Raw genomic sequence first — 22069 nt, 5'->3', positions numbered from 1 at the left:
AGATAATATTGTCTGTTTTGAAAACAAATATGATAAGAATATTGATAACATCACAGAATAGATTAAATCTTGTCTTAGTTCATGGATTAAATATTTAAATTAAAGTAATTCTATTTTGCCATAACCACAGATATATAAAATATAAAAATATTTAATATTATTAAAGTCATTGAAGTGTTCAAGTGTTTTCATTAAATTTTTATACTTCAATTTTTTATATACATTTTAAATGGAAATTTTTAAATCTAATAAAGGAGGTGAAAATTAGCTTTTGAAGGATATACTTATATAACAAAGTACAAAGGTAAAAACTATTTTACATGGAAATGTTCAACCAAAAATACTGTCAATAGACTAAAATATGTTCACTCAAATTATAGCTCTAAAGTATGAAAAGTCTACATGGGAAATTTCTAGTAATAAAATGTTGTTTTTTATTTTACCACTAGTTATATTTTATGATAAAGTATGAAAAGGTCACCTATAGTCAACTATAAAGGCACTAGGATTACTTAGGGGATTTCCAATAATAAAAATGCATCTTACTCTATATTATTATACTAAGCTTTATTGTATTTAATATATATATATATATACATATATCTTGTATTCTTGTATCTTCTATCAGTTGTATCTAGATACACTAAATGCAAGTATCATGTATCATGATACTTGCATTTAGTATCTTGCCCAACCCTGGTTCTATGCAATATTTTAAAAATTTAATTCATAGACACTTGCGCTACATATTTTATTTTTTAATACTTAAATAATTTACCATACAAATATTTCTCAAAATAAGATTTACAATTTGACTATATTGAATGTTTCGGATTTTTTTTTTATCAATTTTTAAGTTTTTTATTTTAAGTTATAAAAATTAAAAAATGAATACCAAAAATATAGCATAAGTGTCTATGCATCATATTAAAATTTTTTTTTAAAAAAATATTGATTAGTGGGACTCTGTTTAAAATTTCTAAAAATTGTTCTTTTTTTCCGTGTTCTTTTTTTCCTTGGTCTTTTTTACCGATTACCCATATATAGGGGGGGTTAAGTGGTTCAACCTTATCCAACTCCTCCCTACCTGGCCTACCTCCTAGAAATTAATTCTTATAAACAGTATAAACGCCATTGAGTACTGACCGTAGGCCATAGTTTTTACAGTTACTAGTTTTAATTTGGCATTTTGTAGTAACCACATGTTGTACCACCCCCCTCCCCCCCAATTAGAAACAGTCTTGGTACCTAGTTGATACAGTCAAATATATTTACAATTTAAAACTATTTGAATTTTATAATAACTATTAATTACCTACTGGCTACTAAGAATTAAAAATATCGAAAATCATAATTATTACTATTTCCATCAATAAATTTCATTCCATAAATGTAAATTTGAATTGTTGAAAATTTTTCCGATTTATAATTGTAACCAAATTACCTTAAGGGGATTGGTGACGGCGGTTGCCTGTCTTTGTCTAACACACGCGCAACATAAGAATTCAGACGTGTTTTTTGTCCAACGTACCGATTGATACAGTAAAGTGATAAGAATTCTGAAAACAGATTTGAATTCGTCGTCAAGTCTACTTGAAAACGGCCAGTCCACATTTTTTAAATTAAAATATAACTTTTTAATAATTGAAATATGACATTTTTTAATTACTCGTTTGTAAATAATAATTTTAAGATTTTGGCAGATAATATCAAAAATGTGGACTGGCCGTTCTCAAGTAAACTTGACAACGAATTCAAATCTGTTTTCAGAATTCTTATCGCTTTACCGTATCAATCGGTACGTTGGACAAAAAAAAACGTCTGAATTCTTATGTTGCGCGTGTGTTAGACAAAGACAGGAAATCACCGTCACCAATCCCCTTAACGTATAAAGTTTAATAAAATTGTTTTATATAATAAATCATCGTATTATGATTTTAATGTTATAATTATATCATAACAAAAATGTAAAAAAATCAACTTTGTCAGGTGTGGGGTTCGAACCCACGCTCCCGTTTGGGAACCAGAGCTTAAATCTGGCGCCTTAGACCGCTCGGCCAACCTGACTGATGGAAATGTGGTTGAAATATATATTATTTAAATAAATTAAATTTTTAAAAAAATTTTTCTTATTATCTATATACATTAATTTAATAAATTATTTTAAAAACAATTGTTATAACTATAAATATAATTAAATTCAAGTAAAACAAAAACCAATGTTTTAAAATTAAAAATGGCTAAAGAAATTTAATAGTAGATAAACTTTATCATAATATCAACTACTTATCATGTGAATATGTGATTATTGTGATACCTTTTTTTACATTACTATTTACTATTATCATTAGAGGAATACAGAACTTTTCTACGATTGTTAAATTATTAACTATTAATCAATTTACACTATAAATTAGTTTTATGTAATAGTTTTATACCTATTTACCAAAATAAGTTAATAATACTTTGTGAATTTTATTGCCTAGCACAATAAAGGTAAGTCGAATGCCATGTAATAATCTATCAAAAATAAAATGCTTGTTTTATTCTTTTTTTTTTTATATTATAATTTATAATATTTAGAGATTACTGAAACTAATAATCAATTGATTGGAGATTTTTTGATTTTCAAATAAAAGTAATGTCTTATGTCAATCACACGTGTGTAATTCAATGATCGCTAACAATTTTTACTTATTTCTCTTTTTACATCATTCCATAAATATGCCAATATTTTCAATAGGTACTTAAATAAAAAAATGTTGTAATGAAAAATATATAATATATAAGATTAAACCATGATTTTAATAAATTAAAAAATAAGAATATACAGTGGAACCTCGATAACTCAAATCGGTTGGGGGCGAAAAAAATTGAGTTATCGAAAATTCAACTTATACGAAGTTTGAGTTATCGGTTCCACTGTAATAGATATATTTAGCCATGATTCATATTAACAAAATCATTATTAATAGTTTAATTGTATATTGGCATGAATCTAACTAAAGAAATAAGTGAATATGTGAAATTCAAGTATAAATATCTATCATTAATTTTACTGATTTTAGAATATTCCATATTCTAGTATTTAGTGTATTTAATAGTCAATATTCCTAAATTGTTATTATATTATATTGAGTTATTTGTATTATCAAAATAAAGAAATAGTTTAATTTAATTTAATTTGTATTTACATTTAACATTGAAATGTGCCTCTTTAATTGTATAAAACACATTCAAATTTACCCCACAAATAGGAATATTTGGATGAAAATATACTTACTCTATAATTAGAAATAATATTAGTTATTTAATATATGTATATATATGATAGTTATGAGAATTAGTATCCACAAATCTCAAGTCTACTAATTGTAATTATCAAAATTTATCAAAAAATTAAAGTGTTAATTTTATTTAAATCTGCCACACCCTACTCTATCACTTACTGTATTATTATGGGTTCTTACCCATTTATAAATAAACATAATATGTGTATAATAATTTAATTTTCTTCATTATAATTTAACAAAAAAAAAAAAAAACAATTATCTGAATAACAAACTTGTACCTAATCATGAATGTATTGTATTATTTATACATATTTAATTTTTTTAATTTTTCTAGGAATCATAAAATGGAGTCTAGACTAGCTAATGGCTTAAAATTATTATACATACCAAAAAAAACAAAAATTAATTCTGGCCTTGGCGATCGGCTTCCAGAGGCTTATAAGAAATTTTATAAGGAATGGCGTCACAAAGTCCCTGAACCAGTTTACTTCAAACCTAAACCAGGAAAATGGACTAAAGATGAGAAAACTGGAGCAGTTATTCCAGTTCAGAATATACCAATTCCTTTAAAGTATCCAAAAACAATGCATTCTGGTATTTGGGGAGGAGAAGCTATAGTTCAAGGCTTCAAACAAAGTGGTAAATATAAGAGTCGTGTACCACATTTTTGGACACCAACGCTAAAGAAATCAGTGGTATACAGTGAAATTTTAAATACTTACATGTCAACGACAGTGACTGAAAAAGCACTAGATCTTATAAATAAGAATTATGGCTTAGACCATTATCTACTGAAAACAGCTGCATGTGATTTAAAGACCACTTTAAGCTTAAAAATTAAACGTCATTTGTTAATGGCTCTAAGAGACAAAACATTATACAAAGATGATAGTGTAAAACAACAAGAAGTGTATGACAAATATAAACATTATTTGAAGGATTACACTCACGAAGAAATTGAATGGTATGGTTTAACATTTGATCAGGCTTTACTCAAAATGCAGGAAATAGATGAATTAAATGAAAAGGAAGCTCCATTAAAGGCAAAATATAGACTGGAATTGATAGAGGAGTTGAAGAATAGTAATGAGCCAGTAGAAGAAAACAAAAGTTGGATTAATAAACTTAATCCTTTTAGATAAAAATGTTATATTACAATATAGTAGTGTATTAATACCTAAAATATAATTACTAATATTAAAATAAAATTTTGTTTATGAATTGTGTTTTTTGTTAACATATTTCCCAATCACTTATTTAGCATAGGTATATAAAAATTATAGATAAAACTCAAAATACTAGTTATAGTTAATATTCAAATACAGTTTAAAAAGGAATTGTTTCAACTAATTTCAAATTACATGATAAACATAAAATTATTAGGTGCATCCATAATTTACAGACTAAATAAACACATTAAGTTAAGCCCCACACATAGTACATGCGTCCTTGTTCTCTAATGAACATACCAATTGTTGCATATTTAGTGCATCATTCTTTTCAGTTTGAATTGAAACATTATTAGAAAGTGCACTTTTATTTACTGTAAATTGGATAGGATCAGCAGCTGGTCTGGTGCGTAAATAGTACATACCCGTTTTTAAGCCCTGTTGTAAAAGATTAATTAAATTTTACATTTAAAATTATTAGTTTTATAATCAACTTACCTTTTTCCATCCATAGAAATGTACGGATGATATTTTACCAATAGATGGTTGTTCAATGTGAATATTTAATGATTGAGATTGATCAATGTATGCTGCTCGATCTGCAGCCATATCTAATATTATTTTTTGTGATAGTTCCCAATTTGTTTTATATAATTCTTTGATGTTGTCTGGAATACTGTCTATTTTCTATATAAACATAATTTTAAAAATTTAATACAAATATCAATAGTTAAATTATTCTTAAAATATTTTCTTTACCTGAACTGATCCTTTGTAGTAAATCAATTCATTTCTCATATCCTCGTTCCAAAGGTTAAGCTTGATTAAATCGTTTAATAAATGACGATTAACCACCTTGAATATAAAAATAAGTTAAAAATACAACAATAATACAATAACACAATTTACTAACACTAAATTCACCACTAAGAGTACGTCTATAGTACAAATTTGTGGTGTATGGTTCTATAGATTCATTATTTCCAAGAATTTGTGCTGTTGAAGCAGTAGGCATTGGTGCTAATAATAATGAATTTCTAACTCCATGTTTAGCAATTTTTTCTTTTAAAATATCCCAGTTCCATAAGTCAGTAGGCTTTACATTCCACATATCATACTGCAAAATCTAAAACCATGCAAATTGTTTAATAAACATGATGCATCTATAGTTTTATCTTATGTACTCCTTGACTAATTGGTGATCCTTTATAAGATGAATAAGTTCCATATTCTTCAGCTAATTCACAACTGGCTTCTAATGCACCATAATACAAAGTCTCAAATATCTGTAAATTTAGCTTTCGTGATTCAGGAGAGCCAAATGGATAACGCATTAATAAAAATAAATCTGCTAAACCTTGTATACCAATCCCAATGGGACGATGTCGTTTATTTGAATTTTCAGCCTATGATAAAAATATATATTAATATACAGTAGGTAGATAAAACTGTATCTTTTTATATGATAAATTTAATTACTTCTTTGACAGGATAAAAGTTAACATCTATTACTCTATTCAAATTTTTAGTAACAATTTTAGTAATTTTTAAGAGTTTTTTAAAATCATATTCTCCATCAGGTTTTACAAACATATTTACTGCAATAGAAGCTAGATTACATACTGCTACCTATAAAAATAATAGTTATAAAAAATATTAAATATATACTTAGTATAATACTAACAAAAATATGATAAGTAATTACCTCTTCTGGTGAAGTGTACTGAATGATTTCAGTACAAAGATTACTACACTTAATCGTACCAAGATTTTTCTGATTACTTTTAGCATTGCAAGCATCTTTATACAGTACATATGGCATACCAGTTTCAATTTGGGAAGTTATTATACGGAACCATAATTCCCTTGCTGATACCTGTCTGTTATAACGTTTTTCATCTTCATACCTGTAATAGTTAGACATAAATGGTTTATTAAATGCGTTTAGTTTAAATTACAGTCATTGCCAGATAAATTGAGACAGCGGTGGCGGCGGGATAACAAAAAAACCGTTCTCCGTATTTCAATGTTACTACCAAACATCTATTAATAAACAAACAATTGCCATAAAACATCTTAAAACTTATTTTACATTATAAATTTAAAATCAAATATTCTGCTAATATTTTTTTATTTTAAAACAAAAGTAGAAAAAGAAATAATTAATAATTAATCCAAGTCATTTATTTTTTTATATATATAGATTATAATAATTTATACATAGATTTTACACAAAGCGAATAGTTTGGTATTCACCTACTGAAATTTACCGTCCCAATTTATCTGATAACGACTGTAATAATAATAATAATAATAATAAAATAATGAGAAATTATTAGTTTTATTTATTGATAATTTTAACTATGAACTATGTAGCATATACTATTGCATATTATTGTAATTAATAATATCTATTAGTATATTTTATTAATTTATAAATACTAATAATATACATTAAAATCATACTTTTTGTAAAGTTTCACAAAATCGTCACCCCAGACATCTGAAAGACCTGGACATTTACGTGGACACATTAAACTCCAAGATTCATCAGCCTCAACGCGCCTCATAAATTCATCAGGTATCCAAAGAGCCAAAAATAAATCTCTTGTTTTTTCTTCTTTATTACCAGTATTTTTACGTAACTCCGTATAAGTATATACATCAGCATGCCAAGGTTCAATATATACAGCAACTGCCCCAGGTCTCTAATAAAATCAAATACAATACAGTAATAGATTTAAACTTAGAATAAAATTAACTAACCTTTCCACCTTGGTCAACATATTGAGCCAAATCGTTAAGGACTTTTAACGGTTCTACAAGACCATGTGATTCATGTTTTGGATATTTGGTCCATGTTGTACCAGCCGCACTAATATTGTGTAAGTGTATACCTATTCCACCAGAAGATTGAGAAATCTTGGCACATGTTTTAACCGTTTTACCAAAATCTTCTAATGAATCTGATTTATTAGCAACCAAAAAACAACTAAACCAACATATCAAAAAATTTTAGTATACATTAAATATTACCTACACCATTGATTATCATTGACAATCAATAATTTTTAGTACTTTACCTTGATAGTTGAGGTCTAGGTGTAGCAGCATTGAACATTGTTGGTGAGGCATGAGTAAAATATTTTAATGACATTAAATCATATGTTTCAATAGCTGCGTCAATATCTTCACCATGAATTCCAATTGAAACCCTCATTAATAAATGTTGAGGACGTTCTACAACTTTTCCATTAATTTTTAATAAATATGACTTTTCAAGTGTCTGAAATATATTATAAAAATAAAAATATAACATTTACACGACACAATTATTGTTGAATATTGAATCAACTTATTAGTAGCTCAAAAAATACCTTGAATCCAAAATAACTGTAAGCATAATCTCTATCATGCTTAATAGCGTTATTTAGACGGTCAGCATGTTTCATGACAACACCATAATGAAAATCAGAAATAATTTTCATGCGTCTTTGATTTAGTTCGTTTGACATGTTATACAAATCATAAATTACATCTGTAATAGTACAATAATTGATCATGCATATAATATTGTAATCTGTTTGTTTATTTAAAAAAATAAATAATTTACCGCTGAAATTGTTTTTAGTTTCTTTATAAAGATTAGATATTGCAATGCGTGCAGCAAGTACGGCAAAATCAGGATGTTTCGTAGTTAAATAAGCAGCCGTTTCAGCAGCTAAATTGTCAATTTGTACAGTACTTATACCTGGACATATATCACCGATGACATGTAATGTAATTTCAGGCTAAAAATGAGAAAATTTAATTTAATCAAACATTAACTTTTTAATTACCTAATTAAAACCTAATTATAAAAAGTTAAGTATATACTTTAACATTAAGATAAGAAAAAATAAATTTAAATAAAAAATACTTGTAAACTATAAATGAATACTTTTTTTTATCTAAGTAAATTTCTAGGTAGGATACTGAAATCTGTATAGAAATATTATCATGTTTCATTAACTCAAGCGCAGGATAGTATAAATAATTTTAAAAAAAAATAATAATAATTTAATAATTTATATCTATAAATATTTATATTTTATTAAAATAAATTTACGAAGTTAATAAATCACATAAAAAATAATATAAGTAACATTTTTAATAAAATTACAAAAAATAACCCAACTTGGGAACAATACATTGATAATTAGATATTATTACTATTCTTAGTTTCTTATTAAATTAATATATTAACCAGTAGGCAAAATCGTATAATTTCATATCTTGATTTACAGTTTTTATTAAATTAGTTCCATTTTAGTAGGTTAAATTATAATTTAGCCACTTGCACTTTTTGGGAATATTTATAAAAACAATGACCTCTATCTTCTCACTCTTTTATTGTTCTCTAACAAATATTAAATAGCTCCACTTATAGGTTTGAACAAATCTTGAAAATGTATAGTCTATTAATATATGATACCTAAATCAGTATATAATAAATAAATAATATCAAATATCAAATAACCGGATCGATAAAGTCCATATTGAGCCCGTCGCATAATTGTTCAATTCGCATTGTAATCTTGTCCATCATTACTTCTTCTAATCGGCCATCTAAATAAATTAAACATTTTAAGACTTGGTATTTCATGTTGAAAGAGACTTAAGTCTTATGCAAGGGTTAGCATGTACAATAAAATAATATTATACTGTTAGCATATAGTTTGACATCTGAAAGAGGTTTATTCACATATTCAAATGACATTATCATGTCACACAATTATGCCTATTTCAGTTTGTCTTTAACACAAAACATAATTTAAGTACTTAACTTACCACGCTTTTTTACAAACAGCTTATTGCTAGATTTTCCAACTTCGTTCGACATGATTAAGGGGGATTGTAAATACAAGTATGGACTTGATTAAAAATCTTCAACGGCTGGTCAAGGAATTGAGCTGTAACCAAAGACGAAAAGACAGAAATAATGATAAATAAATTATCAATATATGTGTTTATCAACACAAAGTCGATTAACATAATGAATAATTACAAAAGTAAGCGGGTCTGTAGATGGTTTACGGTTTGCACTATTTAAAAACGTTTTCGTTAGCTTCAATGAAAATATTTAGGTACTATATATAGTTAACAAGTATAGCTGTTTACTCCGAACAATGATCGGTAAACGATACAACAAAGACCAGAAAAAAACAATTCACTTCAACAACGATGAACACCGAAGTAGCAGGTGCAGAACGCAGGATCAAGGAAGCCACTTTCTAATACAGAATGGCACCGAGACGCAAAGTCGCAAAATATTGTATTAATATTATGCATTGTACACACAAGGTTTCCCGCGCTTTTTCCCACCATTTAGTAGTGTTGTTGTTGTTGTAAGCACGGTTTTTGATAACAACCAAATTTAATCTCAAAAAAAAAAAACAATAGAGGTGCAGATATTATTTATCCAGGCAAAAAAAAAAATACAAGTCTACCAATGCCAAAATACAAAAAGTCCCATCTCAATTTACTTTCCGAAATTAATGTATTTTCAAATTTGAATATTATGCTACATAGACATATATTACTTTTCATACTTAGTTATGTGTTTTGGTCATTTGGTTATTATATGTTCATGGTTTTGATTATATTAAAATTATATTACTTATTATTATCATTACCAATTGTGGTGTACTCGTATTATCTTTTGTCGATCCACATTTTAATCCTCATCCAGCAATTATTGATGACAGGTGATTCAGGACTGCTAAATTTCCACACCACCCTAGGGGTATTAGCATAGGCGCGCTTTTTTTATAGTGGTGTCGCCAGGAGCCATATTCCACTTATACTTCCCTTGTCTCCGGCGTCGGGTCCGTGTCGTTGGTCTATTTTACTTACTATACTTATATACTATTATTTACCATACTTATACTATGAAGTACTTACTATTCTAAAGTCGGCTTCACTGCAGAGATATTACTTACTATACTTATACTATTACTTACTATTCTAAAGTCGGCTTCACTGCAGCGATATTACTTACTATACTTATACTATTATTTATTATACTTATACTATTACTTACTATTCTATAAAGTCGGCTTCACTGCAGAGATATTACTTACTATACTTAAACTATTATTTATTATACTTATACAATGATTTACTATTCTAAAGTAGGCTTGATGTCGGACCACGGACGTCTAGCCAGGATCGAACTATAGTTGATTTACTTACTCTCCTGAGAGGTGTTCGCCGGGTGTATGCTGTCAGTTCGACTTATGTGAAGTAGGCAACCCACAATGCGTCGTCGGTGGAAACGGCGTGGTGGCAGCTGGTCATCAGCTGTCGTAAATTAATATAATAATAAAATATATATTAATATAAAATAATATTGTTTTAAATTTATTGGTATACCTATCGATATTACCACAGGCGCCGGTACTTGTCACTGGTCTGATCGTCGTAGTAACTATTCGTTTATTTTCTTGTAGATGTTAATGGCTTGAGTGTTCGAACAAGACTAATCAGTTTCAGAAAACGGACCGGACTTATACCCAATATACAATATTAATAAATGCTGTTTATCGTTTCGTAGTTACTTGATTTTGTGGCCAGATTAAAAAAAAACATGTGTTAATGATTATTATTAATAGCTTACTTTCGTGGTGTAGAATGAATTATTTATTTTTGAATGTTAATAAATGTAAATTTATGCACTTTTATCTTATAAAAAAACCAAATTAACTATCAATAATATTCTATTTCTATAACTCTATTACTTACTATTTTTTTTTTTACTTAGCCATTTTTACACGTAGTTTACGAAGGGTTTTTGTTGCGATATCATTCATTTTTATCATCAATGCAAATAATAATAATTATAATAAATAATTATTATTATCTATGGCAACGACGACGCTAGAAACGGATGCTGTGATTTTTATGATTCTGAATTTAATATAAATTTCCATTAAAAAGTTCACACATTTTCATTTATAACTTAATTTCTAAACGTAATTATTTTGATGATTTTTACGAAAACACATTATAAATACACATAATATTTCTGATGTTTTGAAGTTTACTGGTAGATTAGTTGGAGTTAATTGATATGTTAGAAAATTAATTGTGTCGTTTAACAAATTTGTCTGAATTTTACACAATTTAAATAGACATCTCCTGCTTCGATATAGTATAGAAATACCGTCAATAATTGCACATTATTATAATTTTTTTATTATTATTACTTAGCTCGCGGCCTCGCGCCATAACAGTGAACTATAAAAATAATTTATTAAGTCTATATATCTATGTATTCGTATATTTATAAAATAGGTACATAAAATTGTCTTACTTGGATGAGGTACCTAGTTGAGTTAACCGTGTTGACAAGACTTACATAAAACTATAAAAGTAATTTCTTATCAGGTGGATTCGCGATACCTTTTTTAAAATATACGTTTAATTAGCTGTTGTGTGACATTGAGGTAGGTACATGTATAACTATTTTGGATCCATATTCTGAAGAATAGCAATAACAGTCGTTAATTTAAAATTATATTCAATATTGTGTTCTAAAATGGTGTAATGATTTGTATAGAATATAAAAAAAAAATTCTACTTGAACAATATGATAGATTCAAAAAGAGTTGACAAAAATAAAAATTATGAATAAAAATAATAATCGATGATAGACACATTAATATTATTTATGAATATAAAAACTGATATTAGTTATTTGAATGTTTTTTTTTTTTTTTTTTGAACGAAATTTAACGATAAAAACATTAGTTTAGAAATAAACAATTTATTTGATCTTTATATTTATTAAACAAAATGAATAATAAATATTATTTAGCCAGCATATTTTATTACCATTTATTATCGTACTAGCTGCTATTTTACAATAAGATAAATAAATAAATAGATAGATGAAAAAAATAGCATTTTAACATCACAAGTACAAACGTAGTGTATCACGTACCTAAGTCTTAGGTATTATATTATTGTTATTTTTTTGCCGTACGGTACGGTGGTGCGGAAATAAAATTTCAATCGGTTAACCGTTTTTTGGTGTCTAATATGCGCTCCAGTTTTCTTATCTATCTCGATGTCCGTCATCAACAATAATTGTAAAGTGTATTGCGGTATATTGTAGCGTTCGCTTCTAGTCCCCCATGTCAAAATGTGTACGCCGGAAGCAACCCGTTTCGTGATCGCTTCTTGTCTGCATTAAAACTACAGAGTAATAATATTAAAACTACTACATCATAGTCTATAGACAGTTGAGAGTCAAGTAAAATACTTATACATTGTATTATTCATATTTTTTGTACATATTTATTTAAATTTAAACATTTTTTAAGACTTATCCCTCGGCATCTAATACACTGCGCAGTAATGTACCTATTTTGTCTATACTGTACGCCGGACAACTCTTTATATGTTTGCATGAAGTATATTTTAGAAAAATATACTATTTATGTTATATAATATAGTATACACCAATACACCTCACTTAAAACAATATTTTCTTGGTTTTTTTTTTGCATAGTCTAGATCTTAGAATCTTAATTAAAGGTAAATTTTGGTATTAAATATTTTACAAAATATATTTTATTATATTTTTGATTATTTACACTATAATGTATACTTACTACATTAGTTGTTTCAAGAATTACTATCTACATTTATATGTGTTCATACAAGTAGTATATGAATTTTTTCTTTAGTTTCAGGATGTTGGAAGAGAGTAATCACTAATCAAGTTAGTTAATGATAAATTTGCACCAGCCACCAAGGCATCAAGCCATTGAAAAATTAGAGTAAGTACCATCAAAAGTTAGTCTTGACTATAACACCAGCTTCATGAACATTAGATAAGCAAATATTAACTAAATTCGATTTTTCTTGTGATGAAATGCCATTTATCAAAATGTATGCAATTGGAACTTTCTAGCAGCAAGAATTTATTGCTACCATCATGAATACTAGCGCCTGAGTAGCCCTAGGAAGACTATCATTTCCATTAGTACCTGTACCATAGTTTACATACCCTTGTAATCTTTGGTTATTATAAGAAATATTTTCTTTTATATGCATTTCGTCCATTAACAATCCACAAATTTCTTAATATGATCCCATCATTCCAATCGTATAAATACAACACAATTACACAATTAGGTAAACTTTTAAACATTTAAGCAACGAAATCACATGTATCGACATAAACATTTTATACTCAGGACTGGAGTACTAATGCTATCGTGAAATTACCACAATCAAATCACAACTACGGTCTACAAATGTCTATGACCAACACTCTTCTTGAGAAAACTATAGGTATACAAGATCTGTCACAAGAGCTCATTACTTTGTTAGATGGTTTGCAAAATTGGTTACAGTAATAAAATTGTTGGCAATATCGAGGATATTTATAGATATATATCGCCTAGGTCGTAACACTACTCATGGTATATAAGATGTTAAATTTTGAAGTATGTGAACTAGGTAGTCGGTCATAAAACCATTTATTGCTATAAATATTAATTTACAACGTTTAAGTTTGTTGAAAAAACACATATAATATGTAACATACTTTACTATTTAATACAAAATTATAATATCACAATTTGGTCCTCAAAAAAAGTTGTAAGAATATCATTACAAAAAAATTGAGTTGAATTTTCATAACTAATACAGTAATACCTTTAAAGATAACTGAAGTAAAAAATAATGACTTGTTTTTAAATGACAAATATAAAAATGAAATTTTAACACAAAATAATGTAACAAGTTGAAAAACATTGCATAAATATATTTATTTTAATTCATATTCATTATTAGTAATGTTAACTAAAATAAGAAAAAAAAGTTTTATTAGTATTAACTGTTTAATTATTTTTTTGTCAGATAAAATTATATTTTTTGTCCATCTAAGCTCCAAAACCATAACAATTTAATATGTAATTCAAATTATCACTTTATATATTCCACAATTTTCACATAATTAAAAAAATAATTATATATTTTATGAAAATTATAATCAACAATCTTAATAAATAATTATAAAAATTAAATATGTTGTCATTATTCTATCAAAAAAAAATAAGTACCTATCTAATTTCCCTTGTTTTAATTTATTGACTCATAACTAGGTAATTTCAAGTTATTAATATAAGATTATTATGAGTTCATTAACTATTAAATGATAAAATTAACGAGACCAACAAAAAAACTTATAAAAATTGTATATAATTTTTCTTATTGTGATTTTTAAACAAATGAAACATATAAGATTTTTAGATAAATTTCAAGTAATTATCAATATATCTTTATAATAATTTAAAAGTTACTCATCATCATCTTGTTTGATCATTCGTTTAGTTATATGGTATTTCTTGATATAATACTGAAAAATTAATATTGAACATTTATTGAAGGTATTAATATAATATATAATATTATATTTAAATGAAAATAGTTAAAAATAAAACAATGATTACCTGCCATAACTCATGATTCATGGTGAATAAAGAAGATATTATATCATTTGCTTTGGGTTTAGTATTAGTACTTTTTTTTTTAGCTAATGTTATTGTCGAAAACTCATTATTTTCATCATCTGTATAAAAACAAGATCATATAATATACATACATTGAAAATATTTGTAGAGAAATGGACTAAAAAGTGAATTGAAATTAGTCCTATATAATAAGTTATTTTTAAATGTACATAGTAACCTGATAATCTTTCAATTTCAATAACACCGTCTTTCGCTAATGAAGCCAAATGAAATAAATTTTCTATTGTAAATGTCAAGCTAAATGGATCAATAGCAAATGCATGGAATGATACTGGATCCCCATCATTATCTACTACAGCTTTCTTCAAACAGCGTTTAACTCTTAACAAAGTTATTTGTAATTCATTATCACCAGTTTCACTACCTACCTAAACAACAATAAAACAAATCAATGTAATAAATACAGTAAAATCAATATTATTTTTTTATAATATTCTATATACCTCGTCAGGAATCACTTGATCTTCTAAGGGTCTCTTTTGTGATCTTCTGAATTCTTTCTTTGCCTGTGATAATACTTGGGTTTCAGCAGGTTCTTCCCATTTAATATTCCCGTAGAAACTTAGCTTAAAATAATTTATATTTTTAAAGGCACCATTGAATAAAGTATTTAAGTGGCTTAAAGGGTCTTCCTTATCAGTACATGCTTCAATCTAAAATTTAAAATAATGGACAAATTATAATGTTTTCTTTATAATGATATAAATAAAGTAATAAAATGAACATACAATTTTATCAACATATGTATCTATATCAAACATATTATCCATTTCACTGCATTGCTTTTCCATAAGCCAGCTACAAATACGATAAGATTCTTGTACCATTTTTAAAGATATAGTTTTGTACGATACATAACTGGACTCTACAAATTGTTAGTTGAAATCAATGAAAATGTTGATTTGAATACTATAAACACTTACTCATTTTATCTGAAGTCACTTGCTGCTCAAGTTCTGTTAAATATTTCATTTCTAACTTCATGATAGCTAGATCCTCTGCACATAATGTCTTGTTTACGACTAAAAATTAATAATATTAAATGACACTAATAAACAGATATAAGATACAAACACAACACAGCATACATACTTTTAAAGTTGTATTCTTCAATAAGATCTTGAACCTTTTTCAGTTGGGTCTTAAATAATATAAATTCCTCTTCTGAATGCGATTCGTTCACAGACGAAGAAAAACTCGACATACTGGCCATTTTGTTATGCAGTACGAACGCTGATCAATGTAAACAAAATTACTAAACAACTCAATAAAGCCGTATTGTAAAATAATGTTTTAATATTCACCAAATTTATAAATTATAATTTTAATACACGAACATATAGGTACAAGTGAACAACTTATCAGAGAAAGGGACGAGTACGCGATCGATAGTGTTGCATAAATACCTAAGTATTAAATAACATTAAATAAGTATGTAATTTTAAATTACATATTAAACTGATCAGTAATTCTGACGGAATTATAATTAATGGAATTTTAGGATACGAAAGACAACGGATAAATCAGTATAAGAAGTAGTATGATATAATGCATTAATGCGTCAGCGTCTATGCCAGTCCGAACCAGTCCTCAAAATTAGATAATATACATTATACTTGAATAGACAAAGAAATTATATTTAGTTAAAAATAGAGTTTTCGACGTTTTCGTAAATTATTTTATCGGATATGGTTATCAAATATAAACTTTAGCGTTGTCCACTGAGATAGATAAGAATATACTGGAGCGCGGACTTGCCTATGCTCGTATATTACGAAAAACGGGCCGACGTATTTTTCGTTACCCCCACTCCTGTATGGCAAGAAATTGAACTGCCATACCAATAACATTGAAAAACTACACATTTTAACTTGACACAACTCTGGGATAAATGGTCGTATTACGTTAACTTTGGTATCAAAATTTTTGTTTTTATGTGTACTTCAAACTTGTATTTACAAAAAATAAAAATAAAAACTCTGAACATTTTTATTTATTTTTGTAATAACTCAGGTTTTTTGAGTGGGAATCTAGATATTAAAATTAGGGTTTTAAATTTTAATTGGATACTAATTTATATTTTATTACAATAGTTATAGAACCTATTAATTGCAATAAACAGCATGATTTTAAATTAAAAAATTAAAAATATATTATCAAGACCATCTACATTACATTAAAAATATAATAATTAGATAATATATTATTCACCTATGGAATTGAATAGATTTTAATTTACTTTCCTTGTTCCAACTCTTTGTACATCTAAAGGCCGAACATGACAAAACCATTTTTATATGGAAATTAACTTAAAGTCTCAATTACCTTATATAATTAATAAAATGTAAAACATGTTATTAGTAAATACACAAAACAAAAATAGTGAATACTATGCATGAGATAAGTGTAGGTATTAGATTTTCTAATAGTAGTCTAATATTTCTAATAGTTAGCCACAACATCAGAAAACAATGCCTTTATTATGATAATTATTTTTATTTATTTCTATTGTATGAAATTTTTTACCACCCTTAAACATTTTTTAAAACTATATACAAATGACATCTATTTTATTTTATGTTATTTTTATTATGATTAATCCCTTATAGATACTTCAAATGTATATTTTATACCTATAATTTAAAATATTTGGTGTATTATTTTATTAAATATTATTATGATATAAAAGTAGTTACAAATTATTAAACGAATATTTTATATAATATATATTATAAATACCTATATGTCAAAAAAAGTGTTACATAATTAAGTTGATATAAAGGTACATTATAAAATTTAAAAAAAATGTATTTAGTTGGTATGGGGCTTTTTTTTTCAAGATTCATTATAATAAAATTATTAAAACTATATTTTTAATATTAATTTCATTAAATAATATAAATTATAATATGGTATCGCGTGATGAGTATTATACTATTTATACTACAGCGTGGGCAATTTTGTTTTTAATAAAAATGTTGTTCAGAGTTTTTATTTTTATATTTTGTAAATATAAGTTTGAAGTACACATAAAAACAAAAATTTTGATACCAAAGTTAACGTAATACGATAATTTATCCCAGAGTTATGTCAAGTTAAAATGTGTAGTCTTTCAATGTTATTGGTATGGAAGTTCAATTTCTTGCCATACAGGAGTGGGGGTAACGAAAAATACGTCGGCCCGTTTTTACATCATAGTCCGCGCTCCAGTATATTCTTATCTATCTCAGTGGCGTTGTCTGGTTTTCTCTGGATTTTCTCCAAGATTTGTGCGGGAAACGATATCACTATTAGGAAAGTTAGATAACACTGGGAGCGCTGTATGTCATTATTAAATGTCCGCGAAAGCAGAATAGATTTTACCGCCAAAAACTAATTATGAATAATATTAGAAGTTTATTTTTAGTTTTCGTATAATCGTATTTTTCTTTTATGTGTTTTCACTAAGTTAGAATTGCTTGTTGTTTAAAAATGTTTTGTAAGTATGATTATTAAGTGATATATTTTCATATGCTAAATGCACTCCAAACACGAGAAATTTTATTGAAGATACAGACGTTTTGAATTCTAACTAAGTTATTTTATCTGGAAGACTACAAGTTGAAAATGTAAGTTATTCACTAATCATTGTATAATATAAGAATATATATCTAATATCTAATTTCACAACTATAAATCTATGTTATACTGCTTTATTTTCATAGGACTCAAATGTAACCATAAAGTCTTACTAGATTTTGTTTTAACCATTATATTGTACCATCATAAAACTAACCAGTTAGTTATGTGTACATGTTAACTTATGTTTCTAAAATTGGGAAAAACAAAAAAAAGTGACGGAAAAACGGGAATTTTTACGCATAACCAATTTTCAACCTAATCGATTTTTTTAATATGGTTCTAACTCAAAAACTAATCACTGGAGTAAATACTTGAAAGTTTCACCAAATGTTTATATTAGTGTTATCTCAGTGGCACAACCAGGAATTTTTCATGGGAGGGGTCCAACAAAATAAACCATCTTAATTTTTATAAAAAATACATATTTATATTAACAATATATTTTTTAATTAGTATTATTATTTTAAATATTAAATAAATGCTAAATGCTAATATAGACATTTCTCAAAGAAAAACCAAAATGGCGTTTTATTTATTAATTTATAATATAATAATTAATAGTACGAGCCAAGGGGAGGGTCCGGACCTGGAGTCCATCCCCTGGTTGCGCCACTGTGTTATCTATATACAGTTAAATTTTAAAAATATATTGAACTGAAATTTTTGATTTCTTTGAGAATTGTTTTTTTAAGTGTCGATGTAAACATTTTGGGTGTCCAAAAAAATCTGAAAATTTAATACAAGGTTCCTTATGAGTTTTTCTTATTGCAGTTAAAAAAAAAAAAATCAAAAATCGTCACAATTCACAATTTTTTTTTTATAAGAGTTTATAGATCAAATTTTTACGAAGTATGTCAAAATCTCGAAAATTTGCAAGTAATATTTTTGTTAAAAAATCATAACAATTGTAGTGTAACAGTGTAAAAGGTGTAAAGGTTAAAAAGTTCAGCACTAAGTTTTTCATATGTTTTCCTTCAAATGGCTATAGAGAAAACTCGAATTATAGGAAAAATTGTATGAATGTTTGAATTTTCAATGCTTACGAAATCATGTAACGATAACGGCTTATCTTCAAACGAAATTAAATATTTGTTATTATTAAAAAAGTATAAGTTGTACATACTTGAAAATTTCCGCAGTTATTTAGATTGTCATTTTCTTTACATGATTTAATTTTTAAAATATTTCGCTTATTTTGATGCTATTTTTAAGCATTTTAAATGTTTGTTTTAGTTTAGTTTATTTCGAGGTTTTTTTTATAAATATCAAAACAATTTTTTGGCTTAGTCAAAATACTTGAAAATGTAATACAAAGTTTCTCATAAAGTATACTTATAGTGATTCAAAAATTATGAGAATACATAAGCACAATTTTTTTATTAGCGTTTGAAGTTCAAATATTGACGAAAATTCGTCAAAATCATGAATATTTGCAAATCATTTTGTAGGAATAATTCATACATTTTTTTGTATAAGCAGCTAAGAGTTGAAAATTTAATAAATGATTTTTCATAAGTTTGGCTTACAATCATTATTATAAAATAACTTAAATTTTGGTGTATTTAGGCTATTAAAACATATGCCACCTTTTTCATTAACCACTGAAAATCATATCTTAGGCTGACAAATCATCTCCGTTCAGCACCTTTTTTTGTATATAATGATATCATTATACATTTATACCTATCATTGGATTCAAATTTAATACATCAATTATAGTGACCTACTATACAGCAGAATGGTACCCACTTAACCGGCTTTTTGTTATTTTAAATCAGTAAAATCTAACATGTATAAGTAATAAACTAATAAAACACAAAATATTGTTTAAAGCAAACGTTTAAATTCCATATTACTCACTCACTTTTTGTACTATATACCTAATAAGTGTGTCGTACTACACACGGTTTTAAGGTCTGGGACAAGTACTGATGCTACCAACTTGTATACTAGCTTTAACTCGTTAAAAATGAGAATAGGTCACAATATTTCAATTTAAAATAATCAAGTTTAATTTGCTTAATCTACCAAAATAGAGTCCGTTCCACTCATAGGGATATGTGAAGGGTGCAGTTATTGTGGACCCCACCCCTGCCGGCTTAGGTAGGGCTAACATTGGCCAAAATTAAAGAACTCAAATAAATGTGTAATCATAACAGTCATCCAAACAGTGACAACTGCAAGTTGCAGACATGTTGCAAAATGTATATAAAGTATATAATCTTTATAATCTTCGTTCCGGTTATAATCTGAAATGTAATTTTTTTTTTAAATGTTTAATTCTGACTATTAATCAAAATTGCGTACTGCAATAATGAAATTGTGTTTATTATTACAGTATTAATTTGAACAACTTGATAATTAAACGAAGCAGATAAAAAGTGAAACAATTAAATACACATCATAGATAGTTATATTTATCATTAAACAAAAAATAATGTTACATTTTAATTTTACTATACATTTACAACTGACATAAAGTAAACAAATAAACCTAAAATCTACTAATATAAATAATATGTAGTATATATATGTTTATTAAGTTACAATCATATTGATTTATATTGCATCAAATACATTAAATCAGTTCTTTTACACTTTGCTACTTTTAGGTAAAAAAAAAATGTATATATAATATAATAATAGTATATATATATATCTATATTATATGTATGTATCATATTTAAATAACATTATGGATTTAAGCAACATACATATTCGTATGAATTCAATCGTGATATTTGCACTTTGCAGTTACGATTAAATGAAAACAATAATCATAATCAAACTGATTAAATAATCATGTGTATCTATAATATTTCTGTTCTAAGTATAAAACTACTTAAATGCCATATAAATCAAAAGGAATCTAAAAAAACTGTTAAAACATACAACAAATAAAAAAATAATATAATTTTTTTGTGATTCTTTTGCGAAGAAATTGATAAACATGTTCCAGCTTGGGAGATCACTTCAGCCTGCATATTAATATGCGTAAGCAATACTATAGGCACTATAGGTACATATAATATTATTGTCTGTCCTTGGCATTGCTGTCAGATTCATCGACGAGGCTCTCTAGATCCACGTAGCTGCCCTCGAATTCTGGGTTTTCGAGGAGCGCACCTAGCTCTTGTTTCAGCTCGGCAAACGTGGGTCGCTTGGACGGATCGGCTGCCCAACACTTGGTGATCACCCTGAATAATTCGGATCGACAATGCGCCGGTTTGTCAAGTCTATAGCCTTCGCGCACGCGTCTCATTACTTCGCGTGCACCCATCGTGCAGTAAGGGGTTGAACCTAAAACGTGTAAGATATATGTGAAAATATATTTAGTATTATCTATAATACTACGTTACACGAATACAAATTGAAGATATGATAATATACACATAAGCAT

General features: G+C 26.8%; 4 protein-coding genes, 2 long non-coding RNA genes and 1 other non-coding gene across 8 annotated transcripts in view; 2 read left to right on the top strand and 5 right to left on the bottom strand.

Moving 5' to 3' along the window:
- Nucleotides 1–136: 136 nt before the first annotated feature.
- LOC114127099 (39S ribosomal protein L28, mitochondrial) lies at nt 137–4502 on the top strand. 2 transcript variants are annotated; one of them, XM_050210294.1, is made up of 2 exons: nt 137–304; nt 3628–4502. In XM_050210294.1, exon 2 carries the CDS (start codon nt 3638–3640, stop codon nt 4433–4435), a length of 798 nt encoding a protein of 265 aa, XP_050066251.1. In that variant the 5' UTR covers nt 137–304; nt 3628–3637; the 3' UTR covers nt 4436–4502. The 2 variants fall into 2 exon arrangements, with proteins under 2 accessions (XP_050066251.1, XP_027847035.1); XM_027991234.2 differs by lacking the exon at nt 137–304 and adding an exon at nt 2328–2496.
- Trnal-uaa (transfer RNA leucine (anticodon UAA)) lies at nt 1984–2067 on the bottom strand. The gene has a single exon. It is a non-coding gene; the product is annotated as a tRNA-Leu (tRNA).
- Nucleotides 4426–9840, bottom strand: LOC114127098 (ribonucleoside-diphosphate reductase large subunit-like). Its single transcript, XM_027991233.2, has 15 exons — nt 9510–9840; nt 9293–9414; nt 8982–9070; nt 8076–8253; nt 7840–8000; nt 7546–7748; nt 7229–7454; nt 6929–7170; nt 6168–6369; nt 5942–6091; nt 5647–5868; nt 5376–5588; nt 5222–5317; nt 4961–5149; nt 4426–4900 (listed from the first exon to the last, which is right to left on the bottom strand). The coding sequence occupies exons 2-15, from the start codon at nt 9342–9344 to the stop codon at nt 4715–4717; spliced, it is 2409 nt and encodes an 802-aa protein (XP_027847034.2). The 5' UTR covers nt 9345–9414; nt 9510–9840; the 3' UTR covers nt 4426–4714.
- An 856-nt stretch (nt 9841–10696) lies between these two features.
- On the bottom strand, nt 10697–11733 carry LOC126555371 (uncharacterized). Its single transcript, XR_007606823.1, has 2 exons — nt 10877–11733; nt 10697–10804 (listed from the first exon to the last, which is right to left on the bottom strand). It is a non-coding gene; the product is annotated as an uncharacterized LOC126555371 (long non-coding RNA).
- A 2821-nt stretch (nt 11734–14554) lies between these two features.
- Nucleotides 14555–16498, bottom strand: LOC114127096 (uncharacterized). The gene is made up of 8 exons (XM_027991232.2): nt 16353–16498; nt 16141–16281; nt 15972–16070; nt 15777–15913; nt 15492–15701; nt 15206–15416; nt 14968–15086; nt 14555–14873 (listed from the first exon to the last, which is right to left on the bottom strand). The coding sequence occupies exons 2-8, from the start codon at nt 16259–16261 to the stop codon at nt 14814–14816; spliced, it is 957 nt and encodes a 318-aa protein (XP_027847033.2). The 5' UTR covers nt 16262–16281; nt 16353–16498; the 3' UTR covers nt 14555–14813.
- On the top strand, nt 16362–16702 carry LOC126549107 (uncharacterized). Its single transcript, XR_007603257.1, has 2 exons — nt 16362–16479; nt 16550–16702. It is a non-coding gene; the product is annotated as an uncharacterized LOC126549107 (long non-coding RNA).
- A 4362-nt stretch (nt 16703–21064) lies between these two features.
- LOC114127095 (ephrin type-A receptor 3-like) overlaps nt 21065–22069 on the bottom strand; it is a 51041-nt gene continuing 50036 nt past the window's right edge. The window contains exon 6 of the mRNA XM_027991231.2: nt 21065–21969. Within this exon, the coding sequence (XP_027847032.2) occupies nt 21701–21969 (269 nt within the window). The 3' untranslated portion in view covers nt 21065–21700. The remainder of the gene's footprint in view (nt 21970–22069) is intronic.

This window comes from Aphis gossypii, chromosome 1 (assembly GCF_020184175.1).
Source record: "Aphis gossypii isolate Hap1 chromosome 1, ASM2018417v2, whole genome shotgun sequence".
Classification (NCBI taxonomy): Eukaryota; Metazoa; Arthropoda; class Insecta; order Hemiptera; family Aphididae; genus Aphis; species Aphis gossypii.
Note: the sequence above shows the minus strand (reverse complement) of the source record. Positions and strands in the feature narration are given on the sequence as shown.

Coding starts and splice junctions, on each gene's coding strand:
- LOC114127096 (XM_027991232.2), bottom strand. CDS start 16,261: ATGGCCAGTATGTCGAGTTTTTCTTCGTCTGTGAACGAATCGCATTCA. Junction 15,702..15,776: donor ATACATATGTTGATAAAATT/GTATGTTCATTT, acceptor TTTAAATTTTAG/ATTGAAGCATGTACTGATAA. Junction 15,087..15,205: donor TGAAATTGAAAGATTATCAG/GTTACTATGTAC, acceptor GTTTTTATACAG/ATGATGAAAATAATGAGTTT.
- LOC114127098 (XM_027991233.2), bottom strand. CDS start 9,344: ATGTCGAACGAAGTTGGAAAATCTAGCAATAAGCTGTTTGTAAAAAAG. Junction 6,092..6,167: donor AGTACACTTCACCAGAAGAG/GTAATTACTTAT, acceptor TTATTTTTATAG/GTAGCAGTATGTAATCTAGC. Junction 5,589..5,646: donor GATCACCAATTAGTCAAGGA/GTACATAAGATA, acceptor GCATGGTTTTAG/ATTTTGCAGTATGATATGTG.
- LOC114127099 (XM_050210294.1), top strand. CDS start 3,638: ATGGAGTCTAGACTAGCTAATGGCTTAAAATTATTATACATACCAAAA.